The sequence below is a fragment of the Balaenoptera acutorostrata genome, chromosome 6, assembly GCF_949987535.1.
Source record: "Balaenoptera acutorostrata chromosome 6, mBalAcu1.1, whole genome shotgun sequence".
Lineage (NCBI taxonomy): Eukaryota > Metazoa > Chordata > Mammalia > Artiodactyla > Balaenopteridae > Balaenoptera > Balaenoptera acutorostrata.
In genome coordinates, this window is record NC_080069.1 from 122,848,505 (window position 1) to 122,874,672 (window position 26,168).

Consider the following 26,168-nt stretch of genomic DNA (forward strand, 5'->3'; position numbering starts at 1 on the left):
CCCTGTTCCCGCAGACGCCGCTGTCACAGGACTGCCCCCCGCCTACCTCCAGACCCACCCGCCCTGCCCAGCTCCGGGGCCCGAGCTCGGGGCTGCCTCACCTGGGCCCTCTCACCCTTGGTCTCGGGTGGGTCTTGCAAACGCAGGGGACCAGCAGGAGGGAGGAGGGGGTCCGTGGCTCTGGTGCCCGCCCTGCCCGGCCACGGTTCTCAGCGGCCACTTCCTCCTCAGGCCACAGCTCTAGGGGCTCTGCCAGCCCACCTCCGCTCCGTCCTCCAAGCCTGGGGGTGTGAGGGCTCCCCTCTGTTGCTCCCTGGGGGTCCCCCGGGCCCATGCGATTCCTGGGACACCGCCCACAGCTCTGCAACAGTCCACATGGACCCCTCTCCGACACGTCGGCCCCGCCAACGACCGTTCAGACCCTCTCCGGGCCACGGGGCTCCCTGAGGGCCGGCCCTGCATCCTTCCCACATCCACAAATGGCTATTTACGGATGGCCCCTGCCAGGGGCTGCGCTCTCCAAGACCCAAACGCTGACTCGAGTGAGAGACTTTCCATCCGTCTGGCGAGACTCGGGACAGGGGGCTGGCCCACGCTTCAGATCCACCAGCTGGGCCCCAGAGCCAGGCGGGAGGCCTGGAGTCAGAGTTTTTGCAAGCCTGGTGCTTCTGGAAAGTCTGACAGCTGGTGGGGCTGGGTGGGGAGCTCAAGCTGGCCGGCCTGGCTCTGGCCTCTTCCAACACAGCAGATGCTGGGGGGAGCAGGGCACCTCCTCATGTCACCGCCTGCTACAGGGGATGGGGTCACAGACCAGAAGAGTGGACCCGGTGGGCGGCAGCCCCACAGGCTGATCTGGACCAGCATCCGGAGTGTTGGGGACCCAGAACCCTGGCAGGCCAGTGTCCCTGAGACCCTGAGGGTGGGGGTCCCCAGGGTCTGTCCTCTGAACAGAACACTAAATCCTCAGAGCTGGGACACAGCTGAGAGGCACGTTTTAGCAGGTGGGGAAACTGAGGCCCGGAGCACCAAAGGGGTGCGTGCGGCTGAGCTCTCAGGAGAACAGGCAGCTTAAAGCTACAGGCTCTGCAATCAGACGCTGCTCGGCCCCAACTGCTGTGTGGCCCCGGGTGAGTCCCTGGCCTCTCAGTGCCCCAGCTCCCCCAGCCACACAGTGACAAGGACAGCACCGGCCTCCAGGCTGGATCCGCAGGAGGCGCCCGCGGGACGCTCGCGGCTTCGTCCCCGCGCACGGCCCCCATGACGCGGCCCCGTTAAGGGGCTCTCCTCCCCTTCCAGACGGGACGGGGTGGCAGGTGGGGGTCCCTCAGCACTTGCCTCCTGCGTGGGGGCATCCAGAATTAATTAGCGAGCGCTCTGTGAAGCACTCTGAAGCCGTGAAGGGCCCGGCCGCTCTGAGCAACATTGTTACAGATATTATTGTTTTATTTAAACACGGGGGCGGGAGGGAGGCTGGGGATTCATGCTCTGCCAGTTCAACCACCTCGTAGACGTAGCTGTGTTTGACTTACGTCCGCTGGCGCCGGGAAGCCTCGGGTGGGAGGCGTCGGCCAAGACAGGGCCTCGTTACCCTCCCAGCCCCAAGCCACGGGCAGAGGGGCCGGCACGGGGAGGGGACGCTGCCGGGAGGGCAGAGGAGGCTGGGCCCCCGCGCCGGGGATCCCCAGGAAAAGCCCCCGGGGCCGACCCTCCCCCAGCAGCCAAGCATGCGCCTGGGAGAGGCACTCAACGCCCAGCATAAGCGGGGTCCCAGGCGTCAGGAGACAGCTAGTGCCGGACGTCCAGGGGAACAGCAGCCCACAGCCAGGGTGGGACTCCCTCCCCACAACCTGCACAGCGCCCACCGCCGCCCTCCTGGCTCCTGGGGCCGGGCAGGAAGCCGCGAGGTGGGAGGGGTGTCTGGGTGGGGGTTGGGGGGGGACCACAGGCCTGCCACCTCCTTTGCTTTGGCACCGCCAGCGGCTGGGCCGTTCCTCCATCCCCTGTATGGCCCCCCGGGGCAGGCAGGACGGGATTTCTCCAAGGATTTCTGGCCCCGCTGCCTCTTTCTCAAGGCTGGAGGGGCATGTCCCTGCCAGAGGTCACAGGGCGAGTTATGTCCCTCGAGCTCGGAGGACACGTCCCTCCTTCCCTCAGGGGGCTCAACCCAGGACAAGCGGCCTGCACACAAGAATGATCACGTGCAACATACAGGTGCATGCACACGCACAAACGGGCACGCACTCGGGTTCATACACATGCACATGCTGCGGCCCCCACTCTCTGACCCCACCACCCGCCAGGCACGGGGCACCCGCCACGTTCCCCCCAACAGGCCCTTCGGGGAGCCTGCCGACACCCCCATGCACCGCGAGGAAACTGAGGCTCGGAGAGGCAAGGCCACGCGCCCCACGTAGACAGGGAGGTGCGGGCACCAGCGGGGCCCTCTCCGCAGCCGGATGCGGGGCCATGCCCGCCTGTGCACACGCATCAGGTGCTGCCGTTTCCACACCCCAGTCCCTCGGAGGCAGGGGACAGGGCGCAGGAAGGAAACGGGGAGAGGCCTTCCTCAGAGACGAAGAAGGAAGCAGAGGCGGGGCAGCGGGGTGACCCTCCAGCCTGCTGCTGTCAGGTCTCCCCCCTCAGACGGGAGCATGGGCAGGCCCCCGAGCCCTGCAGCTGCACGCTCAGCGGACAGGCCCGGGCTCAGCCCGGGGAGGGCTGGCCCGCGGGGCACCTCCCACCTGGGCCCCATCAACCCCGGAATGCTGCGGAACGAGCCCCCGGGGGCTGCGTGTGTGCGCACGCCCCTGCCGTTGCCCAACACGAGAAGCCGTGGGCCTGCCGCGTCCCTCGTTACCAGCACGGGGCGGGGTGCCCGTCGGCCCTCCCTGCGGTCGGCCGGTCCAGGGGCCAGCCTCAAGCCTGTGCCCCACCTGTACCAGGGGTGTGATCACAAGCCTCTCCCAGGGGTCGTGCGGCACCGAGGCCAGTCGGCATGGCCACCCGTGTGGGCCTGGCACCTAGGAGGGCTCAGGCCGGCCCTGGGGGCGGACAAGCCACATCCTGCATGCTCCCGGCCAAGGCTGGGGTGGCACTCCGGGGCCCCGTCCCCCTGGGCCCCACACTGCCCCAACTCATGCTGCCACCAGCCCTGCCACTGCCAGGGAGCCCTCCTGGCAGGGGTCGCCCCAGGACAGCAGAGAGTAAGGAGGCTGCCTCAGGACCGAGCCCCCTGCAGGGCCGGCACCGAGGCTGCGCCGGGGCCACCGGTCACTCCTCCCGAGAGCGAGGCAGTGGGCCGGGCCCCGCAGGCGATGGGAAGCACGACGGGCGCTGCCACCCACGCCAGGACAGAGCCTCCTCCCGTGGCCCTAGGGCTCGCGGGCCGCATGGCGGTGAGGAGAGTTTTACGTTGTGTTGGGAGCACGAGAGGGCGGTGTAGGAGGGTCTTGACTGCCTGCTTGTGACTTATAAATCCAGCAGGAGGCAAGGGGGAGGGGGGGGGGTCCTGATGGCATCAGGTATTTATCTAATGGCCCATAAATCAGGTCTCGAGGGCCGCACTGCCTCGGGATCGCGCCCAGCGCTCCAGATTTATGCACCAGACGGAGAGACGGGCGGCGCGGCTCCGGCCCAGGCAGACGGGAGCAGCTCAGCCCCGCCAGGGCGGCCCTGAGACCTCCGCGAGCGCCCCTCCCCCCTGCACCCCGTTTCTTTACCCGGGAGGTGTGGGAACAGCGTCACAGCACCACGGCTGAGAGTGTGTGCGACAAGGACAGGGTCCCCAAAGAGGCTCCGCACACAGCGGGCGCTCCTAACAGCCCCCAGCGAGCACAGGGGTCAGACCCGCTGCCTCCCCAGCCCCGAGCCTGCAGCTCCACTGGGACAGGAGAGGGGTGTCACCCACTCTCCCCCAGGTCTTGGGGGAACAGGCAGCTGGGGTCTGCCCAAGGCTCATAGGTGGACAGGCTGAGGGGGCCTTAGGAGGGGGTCAGCATTTACGGGAAAGTGTCCCGGGGACCCGTGGACGGTCACTCTCTGGGGCCCCACAGGGCGCCACATCCACTGAGTTTCTCGGCCTCGGCATGCGCTGACCCTGCCAGCTGGGCACGGGGTCTGCCAAACACCCTTCCACTCTTCTGGTGTCAGCTGGACATCTGCCCACCCAAGGCTTGCTTTATGTCCATGGCTGGGCCAGGGACCTACTCTGGGCTCCCACAGTCCCCTGGGCTTCCCCCAAGGCAGCACTGATCACACCTGGGGGGCCCTGCCTGGCTGTCTGACGGTCACTTTCAATGGATGGATGCCCAGGGCTCGCTGCTATGTGCCCAGCGCCTGGCGTGGTATCAGGCACCGGGGGTGGTAAGCTCAGCAAGCGAGTGATCTCACTCTACACTGTGGTGCCCACAAGGGAGCCCTGAGCCGTAAGCTGCATGTCAGGGCCCCACCTCCCCTCAGCACACTGGCACCTGGCCCTCTGGCCAGGCTCCACATCTGGATGCAGACTGATCTGCTGCCCACCACACGCTTGCCCCCTGCCCAAGTCTCCATCCTTCAGGGACCACGCTGCACTCACCACCTCCAGGAAGCCCACCCTGACTACAAAGGGTGGCCAGAGGAACCAGGGCTAGGCACAGGCCTCCCCCAGCCAGGCACATGCTTCCTCTGCCCTCTTGCTGGCCTAAAGGAATAAGATCTGCACTGGAAGCCAGAGGCCAGGTTACAGCCCGACGTGTGATCTTGGACAAGCCCTGGACCCTCTGGGCCTCAGCTTCTCCACCCGCACAAAGAAAGGTGGGCCAAGGTCTCTATGGAACACGTGCCCTGCTCAGGAAGGCCCGGAGCCCAGGCCGGCCCCTCGCTCACGCTGAAGCCCAGGAGGCACCCCGCGCCTCACCAGCGGCTACCACCGAGCCCCCATCACATCACTGCACTGCACAGGCGGCCTCACGGCCTCAAGGAGCAAATCCTGCAGGACCACACGGCCCAGCTGAGGTTTCGGTTTCTCAGCAAGAACAAGTGGGGCTGAAGAGATAAATAAATGAAATGAGATGAAAACTGCAGTCCCCACGAGAGGACAGTCCTCAGTGGTGAGACGCCAGCCCGAGACCCCGACAGGAGCCGGTGGGAAGGAGGTGGACAAACACAAGCCACGCGTGGACCATGGGAACAGCCGCAGCGGAGAAGGGACCCCACACAGCACCTCCTAAACCCACGAGGCCTCAGGCACGGGACACTCAAGCAGGGACGCAGACCAAAACTGAGAGAAGTCACCCAGAAGGCAGGAGCCAGCAAACCTGTGCTGGGGAAACCGAGGCCCACGGACAGCAAGGGGCTACGAGGAGCCGCCCTGGGCTCGGGCCCAGGTCCGGCTGGACAGCGTGACAATTTCAGCGACCTCAGGGGAGCGGCCTTCCGTGCTACACGCCCCCACCCCCCCCCTAATAAATGTTGTCACAACCCAAGGCTGAGAGACGCGCAGCCCGAGTCCCTCTACTGGGAGGACCTGGGGTCGCAAGGCACCCCGGCCAGGTCCGTAGGAGAAAGCACAGCCCAGGACGAGCCGGCGTCCAGCAGGCTTGGGAACGTCCTGATGGTCTCTAGAGCTCCCTGCCCCCAGCCCTGAATCAGGGCTGTCCCCCAACCCCGGGTCTCCTCGACCGTCCCCTACCGAGCAGGGGGAACAAGGCTCCAGGACCCGCACGCACGCTTTCCCGGGCTCGTTCATCCAGCGCCCGCATCTCCCACCTCCAGCCTTGGCTCTCGCCGTGCTTCTGCCTCTGCCTCTCCCGGAGCCCAGGCACTCGGCCGGGCCCACTACGACCTTGAAGAGGCTCTGATCAATGTCTGTCCCCAACGGGGCTGGGAGCCGCCAGCAGGAAGGACCGAGAGTGTCTCTTCCGTAATCCCAGAGCCTAGCACACAGCGGGTACTCAGGAAAGATCCGGTAAGTGAGCTCACGGCCCCCGGGGATGTGCTGCCAACGGAGCAGCAGCCGCCTCTGGAGGGAATGAGCACCCCGTCATCAGAGGTATGCAAAGGAGCTCCGCGAAACTGCCAAGTCCAGAGCCACACCCTGCGCTCCGAGAAGGGAGAGGGCCAGCACCACCTACCTTCGCGCTTCATGCCCATGGCCAGGCACTTCTGGTAGCGGCAGTACTGGCACCGGTTCCGCTGCCGCTTGTCAATCAGGCAGTCCTTGTTGTCCCGGCAGGTGTAGGTCAGGTCCTTGCGCACCGTCCGCTTGAAGAAGCCCTTGCAGCCCTCGCAGCTGTACACCCCGTAGTGCTTGCCTGCAGGCGGGGCGGCTGTGAGCATCCTGCGGCCAACTGGCAGGAGGGGCTCGTCCCGCTGGGGTACGGGAGCCAGCCTGGGAGCGCGGCAGGGCTGCGTCCCGGCCCCGCCGAAGACCTGGACCCCGGGGTCCTCGCCGTCTCCGCGTCTGAGCTGGCGGCCCGAGGAGGTCGGCCGTCCTGCCCCCGGGGCTGCCGGGCTCAGGAGTGGGATGCGAGGAGCCCTTCACCCAGCGCACAGCCCAGAGAGGGGCGCAGCCCTGCTGCCCCCATGCCATCGTCACCACTACAGCTGCCTCGTCCCTGGAAGCCTCAAGGCCACCCTGCCGCTTACCATCTCCCGGACATGGAAACGCTAGAAGGTCCCGGGTGAGCGGCTCGGAGCTCCGGGCAGCCCCTTGCTGGCCGGGAGCCCTGCCGTCCCACTGCGCCCTGCGTGGCTTACCTGAGGAGCGGTCCCCGCAGATAGCACAGATGTGCTTGGTGAAGGACGCCATGTTCCCTGAGGGGTGGGCCGGGACTTTGAGGACACCGTTGAGGCCCAGCGGGGGCTTGATGTCCTCGCTGCTGCTGACGGGGTTCATGGGCGAGTTGAGCTGGGGGAGGGGGGGAGCCGGGGTCAGCCCTGGCAGGCTGCTGCTAGGCACCTGCTGCTGGGCCAGGAAGGTGCTGCCACACACCCCCTTCACAGAGAGAGAAACTGAGGCTCAGAGAGGGGCCTTGCCCACCCCAAGCCACGTGGAGCGGCCGGGCCCAGCCCCGCTGAGCGCCGGCGGGATGCCTGGCACCACTTACTCAGCCAGGCCGGAGGAGGCCTTCCCGCCCTCAGGGCCCGACCCTCCCGCAGGACCCCAGGCTCGAAGGAGGACCCGCAAGGCCCCTGCTCACACCCTCTGCCCCTCGCCCACCTAAATAAGAACTGCCTGCCATTCCTGGGCGCTCGCCCGACAGGACAGCGAGAGCGCTGGGACCCTCTGGTGAGGCAGGCGCTTCGGGGACTCCCAACCCATAGACGGGCACTGAAGCCTGGTCCCAGCAAGGAGGGAGGAGAGCCAGGGGCCACCAGCAGGCCCCACTGCCCCGGCCTCGGCGGGCAGGGTAGGGGTCTTGGATCGTGTGACCCGAGGAGAGAGGGAGGAGACAGCATCCCTTACACACACACACACCCCCTCCATCCCTCCCGCCATCCTGACGCTGCTCCAGGAAGAAGCGTGGGAAACTCACCAGTCACCCTGGCAACAGCTGCCGCGGCTGCAGTGACACAGCAGTTTTGGTTCCGCTGCGCCCACCCCAGCTCTCCCATCAGCGCCAAGGGCCCCGAGGTGCTTCCCGCCGCATCCTGCGCGCCAGCCGGTCCCCATAGGCGCCAGGACGCCAGCTGGGCGGCCCCCCAGCACCCCGACTTCTGCAAACCCCTGACAAAGGCGGAAGTCGGGTCCTACGATGTCTCTGGAGGGACAGCAGCTGCCACGCTGCCCCCTGGTAGCCCCAGGCTGGGCCCCTCCTGCACAAGGGAACCTCACTCACCCCCTTCCTTCCCCGTGGCCCCCAGTCCCCTACTCCCAAGCCCCCTTTCTCATGGGACGGGAAGAGCTGGGTGCTCAAAGCACAAACCATCCCAAAGGCTGTTTCACACCAGCCCCAGCGCCTGCAGGGACTCTTCCAGCCCTGGACAGGTCTGGATTCTTCTGCTCAGGTGGGCTGTGCTTCTGTCAGGTCACTTAACCCCACGGGACTCGGGGGCGGGGGGGGGGCTGCAAGGAGGCCGGGAGGCCAGCCCCGGCCACCTGGGGCTGTCAAGATGCAGGAGGTGGGGCGAGAGGGCGTCCAGAGGACCCCACTGCACCCAAGAACGCGCACCCCACACCTCCGACCGCCCCCACAGGATCTGTAGGCTTCAGGAGCAGCTCCCAGATGAGCCTCAACTAAGCAGGGGCACCGACTGTTTGCTAAGGGCCACTGTGCACGGGATTTGCCACGTGGAAAGCCCCTAGCGAGCAGGGAGAGCTGCCCTCCCCTTTCCAGAGTGGACACGGAGGCTCAGGGAGGTCAGGGGACCAGCAGAGAGCCCACGGGTGCTAAGTGGCCGAGCAGGTGTGAGCTCAGGCCCCTGGGAGCCACAAGCGCTGAGGGGCTCCCTGCACACTGCAGAAGGGACAACCGGGGCCCCAGGGGACGGAACGGCCCAGAGCCGCTCGGCGATCCCATCCACCAGACCATCCACTGAGCATCCAGCCAGGCGCCCGAGGCCTCGAGGAACACGCCCCGCCCAGCCCGCAGAGCTCGCCCACGGTAGTAGGGGGAACGGCCACAGCTTATCGCGGGATTCTGCCTCCTCTATTCCCTGTGTGACTGTAGGGAAATTATCTAATCGCTCTGGGCCTGACGCTCCTCGCGTAAAAACTGGAGAAAACGTGAGTGCCTCCATCCCAGGGCTGCCATTAGGATAACGGAGCGATTCACGGGCAGCGCCAACAGCAGAGCTCATGAAGCCAGCCTGGGGTGCAGCAGCCTCTGCATTAGCACTCGGGCTTCCGGGGGCCGCCGCCAGGCCAGCTGGGACGCGGACAATGGAAGGCGGCGTCCTAGGCAGAGGGGGCAGAGGGCCCCCCCCAACCCCCGGAGCAGACGTCTGGAGGTGGGGAAACCAAAGGACTGTTGGGAAAAGGGCAGGAAATCCGTGCGGCCGTGAGTGGAGGGTCAGCAGCAGGGGCCGAGGGCAGGTCTCGAGGGGCCACTGAGCGCGTGGGGGCACCAGGCGCAGGCTGGAGGCGGGCACGAGGCCTCTTGGGCTGTGGGAGCCCGGCCGCGACTCCACGCAGCTCTGGATCCGCTAGGCGGCACCGAGGAGAGGAACTCGGGCGTTTCCTCTTTCTGTGGTTGCCCAAACCATGCCGGGTGGGTAGGGGCCACCTGTCCTCTGTCCCAGGCCCCCACGTGCAGGCCCTCGGGACTGGCGCCTGCCCTGAGGAAACAGGCAGCCCGCAGCACCAGGGAAGCAGCTGCAGGCAGGATGGATGGAGCCGTCAGTCACGGTCAGTGTCATGGCCAAGCTGGCTCCCAGGCCACACGCTGAGGGCATCCCTGCCCTCCCGGGCTCAGGCTTCCTTCCCGTGGGCACAGCAGTCAGCCCAGAGGCTCTGGGGAGCCCTAGGAGACCCTGCACGTGTGGGAAGATGTAGGCTGGTTGTAGCCCCATCCTCACCCCAGGCCTGGGGCCGCCACTTCCCTTCTCTGCCTCCACTGGTGGGTCCTGGCACGGCCGCCATGGCAAGGCTGAGGGGGCACAGGGGTCGCTCTTCTCCCTCCGTAGCCCCAAGCTGGCGGGCCGTGGACTGGTTTACAGCTCCCAGGACAGAGCGCGGGGAGCCTTGTTCTGCCAGGCACACACACCCACCCACCCACCGTGGGCTCAAAGGCCGCCCACCTATGGGGGATGGCTCCCCTCCTGCACTCCGTCCCGTGTCCTAGGAGACCCAGGGCACCAACAGCCCCTTCTGGAGGCCGAAGGCTCCGTGGCGTGCCCAGGATGGGGGCCCCGTCCCATTTCCCCTTTCATATCCTTGGCACGTATTTCAGTTCCCGCGGAGCCTACGGGACTTACTGAAATAACCGCCCGGGTCCATCAGGGCCCCCCAGGTCTCCTCCCCGCCCCTCGCTGCCCCTCTCTTCCACGCCCACCGTGCCCTTCCTTCCCAGCCCACGCTGGTAAGGCCCATCACCCACGGTCAGAACGGGGTGGCAGGCCCTTGGCCCCGTTTACCTCTGTCTGCCGATCAAGGCAGGGGGCAAACCCTATGCAGCACACGTGGCCTGCCGGACGCCCCATCACAGAGGCCACCCAGCCGTGGTGCCCACAGCGAGGACAGGCAGGGACCATGCAGGTCCTGCTCCAGGAAGGCTCGCCAGGCTGGTGAGGCCAGGAGACTGAGGTGCCCACACGTGCCAGGCCCTGCAGGCGGGCTCCGGGATGTGGTGGGGAATGCGCCCTGGGCCCTGGGCCGATGGAGCCCCCGAACCAGGGGAGAGAGGCGGGGCAGCTCGGCAACAGTAGCTGAGGTCCGGCCTGGTCCTGCCCAGACCCACCCCCCCCCCACCCCACCATTTCCATTTCCCTGCAGGGCGGGGTCGAGGAGGAGGCCCTCCCTGACAACAGCAGAAGTCAGAAAGCCTCACTGGTTCCGGCCCTATGACTTCGCGGTTGTGGTTTTGAGGCAGGGGGTAGGGACATGTCCCCCTCGAACTCCACCCACACTTCCATGAATCTGGGGAACCCCGTTTCCAAGGCAAACTGCTGAAGCCTAGAAGCTGAACTCAGAGCCCGGGGCAGGGGTGGAGGCAGGGGTCGGGGGGACTGAGGCCTCCCCAGGAACGGTGGCCAGAGGCCGAGCACGGGGCTCAGACCACGGCTAAACGAACTGCGGCCTGACCGACCTACGGAGGAACAGGCGGACAGCTGACCAGAAAGGGCAGCCGTGAATGTCTGGGACACACGGGGTTTGCTCCCCACCCTCACCCCCTCCTAAGCCCCACTCCTGCCCTCATCCCCTCACCAGCCTCAAGGGACCTGCGGCCCCTCGCTCACAAGCAACCTGCATTCAACAAGCACCCACCGTGTGCCAGGAACCTGGCTGTGTGCAGAGAACAACAGAGAACAGGATGGACGTGGCCCCAAACCGCCACTCCCCAGCACCGCCCACCCTTGCCCCCGGACAGGCTACCAGTGCCAAGGGGCACCAGGCCCCCCAAGGTGGGGGGTGCATCACCGCCACCCTCGGGCCCTGCCCCGGCACAGCCCTCGCTCCAGACTCCACACCCAGGCTCCTGCCGTACGCGTGCCCGCGGGGCGTGCAGGGCAGGCACCGGGCCCGGGGGCCAGCAAGGAGCCTCACGGGGCCCTGGGAGCCGGCAGGTGCCGCCTCTGTCCTGGTTCCCAGGGGACAGGGCGCAGGCCCAGCCCTCGTGTGCCCTCCCGCTGAGCAGCGTCGTCAGGGTGTGGCGGCTGCGTGCTCACAAGAGCGCGGCCAGGCCCAGGAAGGCAGCCAAGACCCCCGCGCCAACACCTCCGGCCTTCTGCCTGCTTCTGGAAGGCCAGGTGACATGAGGGGCCACCCGAGGCCCGAGCTCCTCTGCACCCGTCCTCCAGGCACAAAGGGGCTGATGAGGTGGCCCTGGAAGAGCCAGCAAGATGCTCCACCAAGACCAGCTCTGGAGAGGCCCAGCCAATGGAGCGGGGAAGGGCTGTCCTGCCGGCGGCGGGGCTCCACGGGCAGCAGGGAGCCCACAGGACACGCTGACACAACTAGCTGTGCGGCTCTGGGCCATGGAGCCTGCGCCCGAGTCCCTCTCTGGCCGCTGTCCTGCGACCCCGGGGAAACAGCTCCCAGAGCTTCCCCCACACGGCCCTGCTCTACGGGGGCCTCCCTCTACGGGGATGACAGCTGGACCCAGACTTGAACGACGCTCAGAGCAAAGGGGGCCCCACCAATGTCCGAAAGGACAGTTTGAGCCCCAGAAAGAGGGAGGACCCTGGGATTCAGCAGGTCTCCCAGGCATCCAGCGAGAAATCCACCAGGAAACCACCAGAGCAGGAGAGGAGATGCCCAGCAGGGGTCCTGGGCACTCAGGACAGCTCTGCAGGGGTTCAGACAAGAAGCGCCCAGGGGAGGGCGGGCCAGGCCTCGGGGGTCCCCACGGCAAGAACTGGCCGAGTCAGGCCCGCCAGGTGCCAGCAGCTTCCTGATCTGGACACAACCCCGAAAGCCAGGCTGTTCAGAGCAGCAACTGGGCAGACACGACCACAGAGACCACCAAGCCCGGCAGATGAGCTGAAGCCACGGTGGGACTCAGGCCTGGCACCCCCGAGGAGGCAGCGTCTGTCCGAGCCTGGGGTCTGGGCAGGGAGCACTGAGACACCCCGTGTGGGGAAGGGTCCGGGCCTGGGCACAAACGAGAAGGGCAGACCAGGGGACGAAGGGGCTCCAGGGAAACGGCTTCAGCCTGAGGACCTAGGAGTCCCCACCCTACAGAGCTCCAAGTCCTAGGGGCAGGTCCCCCCCGCACTGGAGGGGGCCTCGCTGGGACAGAGGGCCGGCGAGGAAGCTTGGTTGCTGACCCCCGAGGGCCACGGGCGCAGGAGTCAGCCAGACCTGAGCTCAAACCCAGGCGAAGGCCGCCTCTCTGACACTGTTTCCAGAGATGAAAGGTAGAAGTGACAAGCCCCTGCCTCCCAGGGTCCACAGGACTATGCAGGTAAAGCCAGGCCCCACCCCTCAGGTCCAGGCCCCGCCCCCGCACTTACCTGGGGGCTGCCGGTGCCGAAGCCCAAGGTGGGTGTGGTGGGCACGGACATGGAGTGGGGGCCCATGGGGAGCTGATGACCGAGAAGGGCGGGCCCATGCCGTTGATGGGGGAGCTCAGGGTGCTGATGGGCGAGTGCAGCTGTCCCGGGGAGCTGAGCGAGGAGCCGATGCCGGGCCCCAGGGAGGGGTGCAGCGAGGGGGCGGCCATGGGGCCGCGCCCCGTGGGGAGTTGAGGGAAGAGGCGTTCACCTGGGTGGAGAAGTCTGTAAGACAAGAAGCCACAGGAGGCCAGTCAGGAATCCACACCGACCGGCCTGCTACCCCTCGGGCCACAGTGGCCACACCAGACCAGGCCGCGGAACGGCAAGGGACCCCCCCACTGCAATCCTACGGCTCCCCAGCGACACGAGGCCAGGCCAGGCATGCCCAGAGCTCCCCTCCAAGGCACCAGCCCCACCTGGCCCAACTTTAAGGTCAGGCCGGGCCCAAGGCAGATGCAGGAAAAGCAGGCTGACAGCTGCTCTCAGCTGCCTATCTGGGCAGGGAGGCCAGATGGCTGCCCCTGGAACCCTCAGCACCCCAGGCCTGTCCACCTGGAATGCCTGGCGGCCAGGAGTTGCCAGCCCCTCTGCCCATCTACTCAGGGGGTCAAGGTGAAAGCCTGGGGATAATAAAAATAACGAAGGCTGGCATTTTCGGAACACCCACTATGTAGCAGAAACAGTGCACGTCCTCAGCGTAGGTGAACGCACGGAGTCAGGAGGTACACGGCGGTCCTATTAACCCATTTCACAGATGGGGAGTTGAGGCCCTGTGTTCTTACAGCTGCCCACGGCAGGGTGGGCCCAGCACACAGCCTGGGCCTGCTCAGGTACCCCAGCAGCGGTGGCCAAGACAACAGGCCCCCAGGCCCTTCTACCTCATGGGGCCCCAAAGAGTACAGCTTCCTGTGTGCCCAGGCCTGGTGGCGTGCAGCCCAGGGCAGGGGAGCTTCCAGGCAGGCCTGGTGGAGGGGGCCCAGGTGTGTACCAAGTCTGCAGACGGGCAACCCACAGAGGCTGCGGCGGTGAGAGGCCGGGACCTCCCACACACCAGCCTTTCATGCCAGGGATTTCAAAGCCCCCACCAGGCACTAATTGGGTCTCCCCTCCCTACCCTGAGGGCTCAACAAGAAGCTTCCCCAGGAAGGAGGCTCTCAGGGGGTGAATCCACTGCCCTAGGGCCTGAGCAGACCATGGGGAACTCAGCGAGGCCCAAACAAGGCAGCATGAGTCAGAGCTGCAGGCCACAGCTAGTCCAGTCCGGCCTCTGGCAGGGTGTCCTGAGCAAGCCATGCCCCACTCGGTGGGCCTCAGCCTTCCCATCTGCAAAATGGTCTCTCGGGCCCTTCCCACCAGGCCTGCAGTGATCACACATGCTTCTGAGGGGTCGAGCGGGCCACGGGTGTGATCGGGCGGCCCCCGTCCACGTACCCGCAGGTCGGGGGACATGCCCTGCTCGCACCACCCAATAGCCGCAGGAAGACTTCGCTTGCCTGAACCTCGGAGCGGCCGTGCCCTGAGCGTTCCTTGAGCGCCAGGCTTGGAGCAGGAAGAAGCCTTGTTTGTGCATCGCCCCCGAGTCCTCTCACCCACTTTGGTCACCGGTGCAAACTGAGTCTCGGGGACAGGCTGCAGGACACCATTACCAACAGTCAGGGCCGGGTAGACCCGACTCCAGCCAGAGCCGAGCTTCCTCCAGGGCCTTGTGAACTTGTCCATGGAGGTGCTGGGCGGTGGCCAGCCCGTGGGGTGGGGTGGTCCCCGCAGGAACATGGGAGGCTCTGCCAACCCTGGGGACCCCCTTCTCTGGGAGCACTTACCCATTTCCATCCTGTAGCCCCCTTGCTTGCCCTCTGAGGGAGGAGGGGCACGGGAAGGGGGTCTGGAATTCCCAGCCAGGGAGTGGGGGCCTGCCTGCCACTGCACCAGCAAAAGGGCCTCATCTGATCCGTCTGAAACCGTCGCCATTCACAGAACTGGGAATAAACCATTTCACTGAACTCGAAAGTAAGAGCTTAAAATTCCAGAACCAGATGGCGGCACCTATTGGCAGAGATGGGTACTGCAAACCAGCCCTATGAGTCATTAAGCTCCCTGCACCCCCAAGGTCTGGCTGCACATCCTTGACCTCACTGAATGCTTGCGACCCTGTCCACCCACCTGTGACAGACAAGGAAACGGGCACCAGGAAGGTGCAAAAGTTACCCAGGCACACGCCCCAAAACCGGCAGCTGCCCCTAGGCCGAGCAGCCACTGTTCTTTCTACCAGGCTCTTGGGACAGCTGGAATGCCCATTTCACCTGGCCCTCGACCACCCCTGCATGAGGAACCCTGAGTCAGCTGGTCCCTGTCCAAGCCCACTCTGCAGGATGCAGGCTAGCGCCGGCCCCTCCCCTTTCCGCAGTCCCGAGAAGCACGCCTCCGACTTCAGGCGGGGAGGGCAAGGAAAGCAAGATGGACATTACAACATCCGTTTTGCAGACACCTTCACCAGAGAGCACAGGGGGCAACTGCTGGGGCTCGCGATCGGACAGGGGTCCCAACCCCAGCAGTGCGTCCAGAAGCCTGAGGGCCTGGCCACCCTAGGGGAGCAGCCCACTTTTCTCCCCAGCCTCTGTGAACGAGATGGGGGTCTGGGGCCAAGAGGGAGATAGCACTCCGGGATTCTCACAGCTTCCTCACCTCCACCCGCTGCCTGGAAATCTTGGGGGGACTGGGGGGCTCTGAATTGGAGGAGAGGACGGGGTGGGGGACTTCTCGGGGGCTGCTCTCCTTAAGGGGCAGAGCGCAGCCGGGAGCGCCAGGGGGCCCAGAGCCCGTCGGGGCCTCTGCTGCGGGCCGGCCACACCTGTGGGGTGGGGGGAGCCGGGCTTTCCGTTCACACAGCTGCAGAAGAGGCTCCCCAGGTCCACGCTGGGCCTACGGGGCCTGAGCTGCTTGCTTATTTGTTTGTTTGCTGCTCCCTGGCAGGAAGGGGTGGGAGAGGCAAGAGAAAGCTTTGGCCGGAAGGAAGGAGGGAGGGAAGTGGCTCCTTAGACTGAGAGCTACCAGGCTGCACCCCAAAGCTTCTGCAGCCCCTCAAGTCTGGGAACCGTGAGGAGGGCAACAATGAGAGGCAGGGAAACTGGGCAAGACAGGAGGAGCCGGGTCCAAGGGGGTGGGGGGCCTCCGGGAAGAAGGGGGGAGGCCAGGGGAAGGGGTACCAGCCGCCAGCCTCTCTGCGTGTGGCCCGTCTCCCAAATGCAAAGGTCGCGGCCTGGTTGCATTGGGGCCTGGTTGCATTGCAAGGGGCCCAGCCCCCATCCTCTGCACCCCAGGGTCACGTGTACAGCAACTGCTCCAAACCGGGGACAATGAGCCCCTGGGAGGGGCCACCCGGCCAAGACCCACCTCAGCGACCCCCGCTGCCCCCAGGCCCCCACTCTGGGCCCTTCCTGTTGACACGGGACATCCACAGCAGACACTTTCCCGGAGCCTGGGTGACAATGGGCAGGGGGTATTTTCTGGAGTCTTCTGGAGTCTGGCCAGGAAGGGAACGTTAGGAGGAAAAGGGTGCCACGTGCACGCAGGCTCTGCCTTTTCCGGGCCACTATCTGTCCCCACCCACTGATAAAGAGTAGCTGTGATAAGGCGCTATTCTTGAAGTCATACTTTGGACTCGCAAGGGACTTGTCACCAGCGGTCACCACACGCATATCTGATGCTGGGCTGCAGGACACTAGGCTCAGGCCCAGACCCCACCCTGGGAGCTGCTGACACCCAGCTCTCCCCACCCAAGGAGGCTCCCCACCCAAGGGGCCTCGGAGGGAGGGGCAAAACCCAACTGCCGACTCTCTCCCCCGCCAAGAACCCGGGCCTCGCCAGGCCTGAACCCAGCACCTCACACTGCTTACACCCTCCATGCCCCTGGGAACCAGCAGCAATCCGTGAGACTCAGGACTCCAGGGAAGGAGGCCAGGGCCCGGGAGCTCCAAAAAGAGACAGGCCCCCGTCCAGGCAGGGGGACATCCCGGCAGCCCCAACACAGGCAAAGGGACTTCAAAGAGCTGCCAGATTCAGTTCAGGAAGGCTTGCGTGGAAGAAGTGATGGACAGATCTCTCCCTTGGCACAAAAAGCGTTTCAGGCCATAAAACTGACTCTAAAATGCAAATACCTGGAGGCCAGACAGGGAAGCCACGGAGCAGAGATGGAATGCCCTGGAATGCTCAGCGCCCAGAGCAGGAGAGCAGTAATCCCCTGGGCCCCCAGAGTATATGGGCGTGAAAAGTTACATTTAGTAAAGTTAAAATAAAGAATGGGGCTTCCCTGGTGGCGCAGTGGTTGAGAATCTGCCTGCCAATGCAGGGGACACGGGTTCGAGCCCTGGTCTGGGAGGATCCCACATGCCACGGAGTGACTGGGCCCGTGAGCCACAATTGCTGAGCCTGCGCATCTGGAGCCTGTGCTCCGCAACAAGAGAGCCCGCGATAGTGAGAGGCCCGCGCACTGCGATGAAGAGTGGCCCCCACTCGCCGCAACTAGAGAAAGCCCTCGCACAGAAACGAAGACCCAACACAGCCATAAATAATAAATAAATAAATAAATAAAATTTAAAAATAAAGAATGTTCTCATGGTAACTGACAAGGGCACAGGCTGCTCCTGAGGTAGTGAGCTCCCCGTCGTAGCTGTATGCAAGCAGAAACTACAGCCACCACTCAGGAGTGGCCAACCAGGTGGACCCTGAGGTCCCTCTGAGAGAGGGAAGGGACATTCCCCGCCCCCCCCCCCGCCAACAGTCCTGAACTGCACGGGATCCCTCCAGAATGCCCACCAGGACGCTCCTGCCGCCCCCCCAGCCCCGGAACCCCCAGCAGGAAGCTGGGGAACCCCCACCAACTCCTTTCTGGTCTCTGCCAGGCAGGCTGGGAAGGCGTGGGAGGTGGCAGGAAATACCAGCCCCACTGAGGCTGCCCGGCCGGCGCGGGGGTGAGCCCCTGGACCTCCAGCCCCTCTTCGGGAGCCAGGGAACCCCCGACTCCCAGAAAGGGGAGCTCAGGGCTCCTCCGCGGCCCTTCTGAACCTACAGGGCCGATCAGGGCAGGGTCCGGGCGAGCCACAGACTGGGGTCGAGGGCCCAGCCAAGCAGGAAGCCCAGCGGAGGGAGGGGAGGGACAGCCAGTCCAACCGAAGGAGCACGGGGAGGAGTCCCGCGGGGCTGGAGTGAGCGGGGACTTCAGAGGGGGCCATGCAGGACAGCACGGAGGTGGGAGAGGGGGCCAGGAGGGGCGAGGGGCACAAAGGGGCGAGGGGAGCCCCGAGGGCGCCAGCACCCGACCCTGAGAACAAGCACAAGCATCTCCCCCCCACCCCCCGAACCGAAACCCCACCACGGGGGGGCTGGCGGGCCCTCAGGAGCTTCCTGGGACGCCCACCTCCAGACCCCACCTTCCGGAAGGACTGCTTCCCCTGCCGCCCAGGGGAGGGAGAAGTGGCAGCCCGGTGGGGGCTGTGGTGGGACCGTGGCGCCTCGGGGTTTGGGGGAAGCTCGGGGTGGCTGGTGCAGGGGAGGGGTGGGGCAGGACGCGTCCACCGGCTCCACGGGGTGAGGGGCCTTCGGGAACTGGGGCGGCAGGGGGTGGGGGACAGACGTGCCCCCGACATGCGTGTGCCGGCCCTGGTGGGGAAACGCCCACCACTCAGGTTCCCCTTCTGTCAAATGGGTACGCCGACAGCAGAGGCTGCTGTGACAACCCACAGGAGTGGACCCCACGAGCCCTCGCAGGGTAGGGTCCCAGCGCAGGCCGTGTGCCTGCGGAGGGTGGACCTATATCACCTCCAACCCCAGGGGGCGTGGCCAGCTCACTGCCTCTGGCCCAGTGTCAGTTTACAGCTCAGGTGGCCTGGCCTGAAATTTCAGCTCCTCTGGGGTCACCCTGCCCTTTCCCCAACGAATGCCGCCAGCCCCAAATCTCAGCCCCTGTGGAGGAGGACACAGGTCAGCTCAGCCCTTACACGTGATCAGGAGAAACTCCCGCCTGCCTCCGGCCCTCCCCCAAGAGCCTCGGCCTCAGAACAGGGTCGCATAGGGACCCCCCGGGCAGGCAGCCTCAGGGGCCCCTACGGAGAGGCCCCCAACTGGCCAGAAGGGACCCAGGCCCAGCAATCCGCCGGCCTGCAGGGACCAGAACTCAGGTCCCAGCTCCACACCAGAGCCCAGGGTGGCCCAGACCTGCCCAGACCCCAGAGGAGAGAGGAGGAGGGGGCAGAGTGAACCAAGACATGCATCTCCTTCACCCCACCCCCCACTGCTCACAGACGCCCACTGGTCACCCGACAGGGGCTCCACCCCCCCCGGCCGCATGGAGAGCACCAGCTGGCCTCTCCCAAGTACTGCTTCCTGGCACAGCCCTCCCTGACACAGGCGGGGATGCCCGAGGGGAAGGGGTGAGGAGGGGGCAGGCAGAGTGGACGCCGAGGAACAGGCAGGACACTGCTGGGTGAGGGACAGTCACCACGACTCCACCAACCCCAAGGCTGCTCGGGAGCCCAGAGTGACCGGGGGCTGCAGGCCCGGGGGACAGAGGCTCCACCACCATCGTCACCGTCACCATCATCATCACCATCACCATCACCACCTGAGGGATCCCTTGCCCTGCTCCCTGCACAGACAAAAGGCTGAAGCCCTAAGAGGTGGATGGTGACACTGAATGGCTTTTGCCACAAGTGACAAAGGGACGATGTTTCGGGGTTCTGATGGCTGTCCTGAGCCGGCCAGGGCTGGTGAGGTGCAGGAGGAGGAATGGGCAGTGGCGGCAGCTGCCCTCACCCAGCACACTCGTACAGCCTGGGGGCACCGTGACTGGAGCCCAGCTGCTGTCAGGGAAGTGGGGAGCACAGCCGGGAGGAAAGGGGGGGCCAGGAGGGGCTCCCTGTGACCAGCCAGCCAGTGCCTGGGCCTGAAAGGTCCAGGAGAGAGCGGAGGAGTAATGGCGCCAATGCACTGGGGCGCTAGGGCCAGGGTCTTGGCAGGAGGCTGCCCCCCACGCCCACCCTCCAGAAGCTCACGGTCCAAGAGGGCTACAGCCACAGCCCTCACACCAGGCCCAGCTCGACAGTCAACCAACGTGTCTCCACCACTTTCCCTCGATCCCTGCGGTGGGCGCTGCCACCACCCACGGGGCCAGTGGCACTCGGACAGATGTCCGAGGGGGGCACTACCTGGTGGTACCCTAGGCGCTGAGCTGCACGCGTAACCCGGGGGGAGCAGAGGGATCTGAGTCCCAGAGCCGCGTCCACTACCTAACTCTCCACAGCTTACAGAAAAACACGCTCGGGGAGAGGGGCTCGGGGGGCGCAGGGAACACCCTGGCCGGACCCCCGGGAGGTTGGGGCCGGACTCCTCCGGAGCCCTGCTCCTCTGGCCCAGCTCCCTGGCCGCGTCGCCAGGCCTGGCCCTCTTCGCCAGGCCACGCCGCGTGCGCCTGGTGCGACAGGAAGAAGCCACTCACAGCTTCAGGGTAACGGGGACCAGGGCCTGCTGCTGGGACACCTCCCTCCTGGCTCCATCCTGCACCCCACACAGATGCCCTGCAGGCTGGCTCAGGAAGTGTCAACTCCCCCCCTTCCCCGCCCCCTTCCCCGTGACTGTAGGGCCTCCTGGACCTCGGGGCACGGCCGGTTTTTCAGGAGAAGCCAGGTGGCCACAGGCAGAGCCCGTCCCTGGCCGTCCTGTCCCCAGAGGCCTTGGGAAGGTTGGGGGTTGGGGGGGTGTTCAGGGTCAGGACTGGCGATGACTGAGCAGTGCCAACGTGACTCGGAGACCCAACCCAGCGCCGGGCTCCCACTCGGGTGCTGTTTCTCCATCCACCCAGCAGGGTGACCACCCCAGGGTGCAGGGCACAGGGCCACCACCTGGGGCCCCCAAACATGAGGCCGGTCCTGTTAGGAGAACTCCAAGGCATCTGACTTTACGGAGAGGTTCCCCCACTCTCCCCACCCCAGAGACAACAAGGATTCACGTAGCCTCACCGACTGGACCGCCCACCCATCCCAGGGTCCCAGAGGTGAGAAAGGCCGGCCCAGCCGGCACCAAGGAAGGAGTCAGGAGAACACGGTTGACAGGCAGTGCCCAGCTCAGCCCCATCCAGCGACACTCCCTCCAGCTGGTTCCAGAAAGGAGCGCCTCATAGGAGGGCTGCCGGGTGGAGGCAGCACAGGGCCACCCGCCCAGAAAGATGCCAAGGGACAGAGAGAGAGTCCCCAGAGCTGGTTTCCGACCCCGTGGCCGGAGGCCCTCGGCAGGCCAGCCTGCACCCCTGCGGGGCCGTCCCCTCCCCTGGGCATGGCAGGCAGACGACCCCGATCTACCGCCGGACCACCGGGCCATGCCTCCTGCTCAGTGGCCTCACACGGGCTGCCCGGGGGAGAGGCTGGGGAGGGGCAGCAGCCGAACCCCCAGGCCTGCTGGAATCCCCAGGGGGGAGGCACAGGCACAGAAACGGGGGGCGGGACAAGAGGGACGGGGCCACAGGGCAGCTGGGGAGCCAGCTGCAGTGAACCTGCGTGTGATGCCGTTAGCACCGTGGCCTCTGAAAAATGGAGATCCCCAAACCCACGGCCTGCTGGCGGCCCCGTGGCTTGGGACCACCCCCCCCCACCCCCCGCCCTGACCCCGCAGTGAAATCAGAGCCTCCAGAACACAGAGCTAGGGTCTAACACGCAGCCCCCGTGTGGCTGCCCCGAGCCAACGTTGATCACAGGGGCTCCGAAAAGCCTGGGGACGTGGGGATGGCTCCGTCCCACCTGCACAGGAGGAAGGGCTCAGGGAGGGAGGGGCGCGCCCCAAGCCAGAGCCGGAGCCGGAGCCGGCGGGCGGGGACCAGGAGCCGGCTCTCCACCCTGACGCGCCCGACACACTTCACGCTCACACAGAGCCCCGCAGCCAGCCTGGGTGGCCGGCAGAGCTCCAGGCCGGACCCGGTGCCAGCAGGCACGCCCACCGTGGGGTCGATGGGCACGGGGAGCCGGGAGCACGCTCACCTCTCCGGGGCCAGGCAGGGGCTCCCGGGCGCCGCAGCCTCCCGTCCAGCAGCACCCCTGAACCGTCCCCAGCACCTCCAGGGCGCCGGCCCAGATGGCGGGGGGGTGGGGGGCGGAGAGGGGGGGAATTCCTGATGAAACCCCGCCTGCTCCACGGCAGCCTGGGTGGCGAGGGGGCCCCCGAGCCCGTGGGCTGGCTGAGGCAGTTTCTCTTCAACAGGAAAAGAATGGTGCTTGTTTCATTTTGAGCCGCGTTGCTCCGGCTGGCTCAGGGGCCCGCGGCCCGGCTCTGTCGTGGAACGCCTGTGCTTTCCACCCCCGCTACAGCTGTTTTTCTAACTTTCTCGCAGCCCCTGCCGGCGTCGGGAACATGTTTGCAGACACTCAGGCCCAAGTTCGCCGGCACCCCGGCCACCGGTGCTGGAGTCGGGGGGCCCCGTGCCCGGCGGCCCACCTGTCCCAGTACTGTGGAGCGGCCAGGGAGAGATCGGGGCCCGCCTCCTCTGGGCCCGGCGCGGGCTGGCCTCCCCCGGGGCGTCCCCAATCCTCCCACTGCCCTCCGGGCATCGCCACTTCTCGGATGTGGGCACGGATGCTTGGCACCTCCAGCGTGTGGTCGCCCAGGGCCGCGCGATGGGCGGGGCCGGGCCAAGCCGGAGACCCCGGAGGGCAGAGCGCCAGCCCAGCTCCCGAGCGGCTCACGGCAGGCTCTCGGAGACCCCCGCTGCCGCGCGCCGAGAGCCCGGCCCCTCAGCGTCCTGCCCCGATCAGAGGCTAACCCACACCGCGCCGACTCTGCCGGGTCGCCAGGCTGGTGCCGTCGTGTGCGGAGGCACAGATGGCAGGGGCTCTGCAGACAGCAGACAGGACCTCACCCGTGAGACAGACCGAGAACGGGACATCCGCCTGCTGGAGCGGGGCTTCCCCATCTCGGCCGCAGCAGGGGCACCTCCCACTTGGACCAGCACAGCAGCCCTGATCCCACCTGCTCCTGCTAAACGCCCCGCCGGCTCTTCCCTGCTCTGGAGAGGCCCCCTCCCTCAAAGGGCAGCCTCCGGGGGCGGGGCGGGGGGATCAGCCTCTGAACCCCCTCGGGCCGTGTCCCCACCGTGCGGGTTCAGCTGGGCGCCCACGGGGCTGGCAGGATTGGTTCCCAAGCTGAGATCCGACTCTGCCACCCCTTGGGGACCTGCTGTGTGACAGGGTCTACCCTTCACCCCCCCACCCAGGCCCCCAGCAAGTGCAGGGACAGGAGAGTGGCTTCCACTCTGCACCAGGAAACGGAGGCCCAGGAGGCCCTAGAACCTCCACCCCCGCCCTCACAAAGCACTGAACCACGTCCCCAGATCTCCGACCTAAGGCCTCATTCCTGACACACCTTGCGGGGGGAGCGGCCAGGAGGCTGAGAACCTTCTCATCCCACAAGAGGCGCTTTTCAGGGGCTGCTGCGGCAGCAGAGGGGACAAGCCAGCTGACCCCGCAGACGCGAGGGCGGACGTGTAACAGGCAGTATCCGTGCCCCGTGACCCCCTGCCCTGAGAACCCAGATGGGGCCTCAGCAAGCACCCGTGGCAGCACCCAGCCCAGCCACCCAGTCCACAGGGCCTCCAAGCAGGAGAGGGATGGACAGACTGACAGTTGAAAAGTCTCCCCCTGGGCCCGGATGACCATGACCTCCGTCCGCACAGCACCGCCCCCCCGGGAGTGACCCACCAGCCCCTTCGTACAGACGAGAGCCTCAAGTGGCCAAGCTCAGATCTGGCTGTGGCCAGGACACAGCCACTGGCTCAGCGTGCCCTTCCCATGGCCGTCCCCTGCACTGGTCACTTGGCAGTATGGCCACTGTCCACTCAGTCACCACCAGAACCTTCCATGGCTCCCCATCACAGCCCCCAAACTCCAAAGCCCGCCCCCCACCTTGTTCCGGCCACCTGGGGCCGGGGCCTCTGCCCTTGCACCGCCGCCTCAGTGCCCCTTCCGGGCCCTCTCGGCCTCACCAACAACCACAAGCAACCCCCGGGGGTGGCCCAGGTCAGGGTCAACACGGGGAGGGAATCTTGGGAAAGTATGTTTCCGCTGCCGGCTCCTGCCCTTGGGAATATATCTGCCGACAGCTTCCAGCAACTATGAACCACGTGCGGTTTTGAACACAGGATAGGGGCTGGGGCTGGGGGCCGCCCATCGCGCGACCAGCCAGGTGACCGACACGCGCTCCCAGCGGCAGGGCCATGTTGAGGGGCCCCCATGACCAGACCCGTGCCCAGGGGTGCTGGAGCTCGGTGAGGCCCAGCTTGGAGGGATGGGGCAACACCAAGGCCTAGGGGGACACACCAGGGAGGCAGCAGCCTCCAGCTCTCATGGCTGCCGGAGGGAGGGGTATGCCCCTCAGCACCTGACAAGGAGGAGCGGGGACCCAGAGCCATGCCTTCCAAAGCTCCAAACCCACCCCAATTCCCCAAATCTGCACGCAGTCCACAGAGCTGCCTGGGAAGCAGGGCTTAGTCCCTCCTGGGAACATACCGCCCGCTGGACATCTGGGGAGCCCTTAGCACCTGGCCCCGCGAGTGATCAGCTGTCGCCTGCATCGTCAGAGAGAGGACAGTAGAGTACCACCTCACTCTGTCAGAGGCCTTGAGTGCAACACCCACGCCTACCCAGACCCAGGAGGGCTGCAGATCCAGGCACGGGAAGACCCCAGACACTAAGAAAGCCAAATGCACTCGAAACAGCAACTCCAGAAACCAAAACACTTCATGCGTTTGGCTCAAGGAGACGTCCTTGCTCAGAGCCTACTGACTCAATGTTACCCACTACGCTAACATGCCTTTTTGGATGATTTCCCAGAGAAGGAACAATTGGAAAAAGCGAAGAGTGGTAGCAAGAGATGCTAGGTGGGAGACAATGGGAAAAAAAAAGAACAAAAAAAAAAATCAACCAACTATCCAGCAGCCAGGTAGGTGCACGTTCCACGCAGAGAAACCCAAAAATACCCTGCTCTCATCTCCTGTGTGTGGCCAGAATAATGGTCCCAATCCCCTGCAGGGAGACGGGCAACATGCCCGGCAGGACACTCAGAACGCCCAGCCCAGCCACCAAATGCCCATGATGACCCCTCGTCATACTCCCACGGGTTGCAACAACCAAAATGCACCCCTTGTACACACACGCAGCTTCCAGCTGAGAACGCTGGAAAAAAGTCAACACGTTCCCCACTCTCTGTAAGAGCACAGAGCCTGGCCTAACAGCCCGGGATGTTTTCTGTATGAACGTAATTTTAGATGATTTTAAATGTTCTGTCACGTCAAGAGACGAACTGACCTGGAAAATTCTTTTTCCTGCGCTCAGTTTACAGACAAGGAAACCAAAACCAAGAGCTGAAGAGGCTTGTCCAGGGCCCTGTGTGTGGGGCTGCCCAGTCCTTGCCCTCGAGGAAGAGCTGCCGGAGGGGAGTGAACGCAGACCCCCACTGACGCCTCCAGAACAGGAAGGCAGAGCCCCCGGTCCAAAACACGTGCCACAGAGCTCTTTGCTGCAGGAGGACGGGGCCTGTGAGGAACCTCGGGCTCAGAGACTCAGACCTGGAGTGAGCCTTCGCGGTCACTCAGGGAGGATGGGGGACGCCGAGCCCAGAGACGCCCAGGGCCGGCCCCAGGACACAAGCACACCCTGAGTGCCCGTCCCTGAAATCCTGACCGAGCAGCACGTGGGCAAGGCTTGTAAAGGGCAGGGTAGGGCAGGCAGCCTCCCAGTCAAGACAGCCCAGCGCCCGCGGCTGCAGTGTTCTCTCGTTTTGGGTCCCAACTCCAACACCAAGTGGTTCCCGGAGACCTCCCAGTGTAGCCTCGCCGGGCGTCCACACCTTCCACATGGCGTGAGGGAGGCCAGGTCACGGCCCCCTCCAGGGAGATGCAGGCGAGGCACCCGAGACGTGGGGGGCTGTACATTCACAAATCACAAAAGGCCTTTAAAAGGCCTGGAAGAGCGAGGTGGTCCCGGCTCCCGCCCCGGCTGCCGCGTCTTGTTGGAGGCCCTCCCCTGAACCTCCGTGTGGCCCTGGGAAAGTAACTTGACGTCTCTGGCCTCAGCTTCCCCCAGAACCTGGGCACAGAGGAGCACGTCCTCCTAGGGACGTCAGTGAAGGTCAGTGAGTGACCCACACGAGCCCCGGCACGGGGCAATCATGAAGAAATGGAGCTCCTTGTAACCAAACGAAGGGAAGTGGCCCATGAGCCGGGCCAGGAGGGGAATCAGGCGTCGGCCCCCCATCAGCACAACAGGGAGAGACTGGGACCCGCTGGGATTCCAGCCTCTTGCCTCCCTGCAGGCCTCCTCCCTGACAAACCCCTCGCCACAGGAGCCGGAGCCAAGACCCAGGGGCGAGCCGGGTCCAGGGCCATCTGTCCATCCCGGGCCGGCTCCGGGCGGCCCAAGCCCCGTGCGTCCTCATCGCAGGGTGCCTGTGGCTCCCAGAGCGGACGTTTCCCACACCAGTCCCAGGAGGATGGGCCAGGT

General features: G+C 65.7%; 1 protein-coding gene across 1 annotated transcript in view; it reads right to left on the reverse strand.

Moving 5' to 3' along the window:
- RXRA (retinoid X receptor alpha) overlaps positions 1–26,168 on the reverse strand; it is a 100,995-nt gene that overhangs the window by 17,402 nt on the left and 57,425 nt on the right. Inside the window, 4 exon segments of the mRNA XM_057548185.1 lie at positions 6,114–6,293; positions 6,739–6,889; positions 12,595–12,665; positions 12,668–12,858. Coding sequence (XP_057404168.1) covers positions 6,114–6,293; positions 6,739–6,889; positions 12,595–12,665; positions 12,668–12,803 — 538 coding nt within the window. The 5' untranslated portion in view covers positions 12,804–12,858.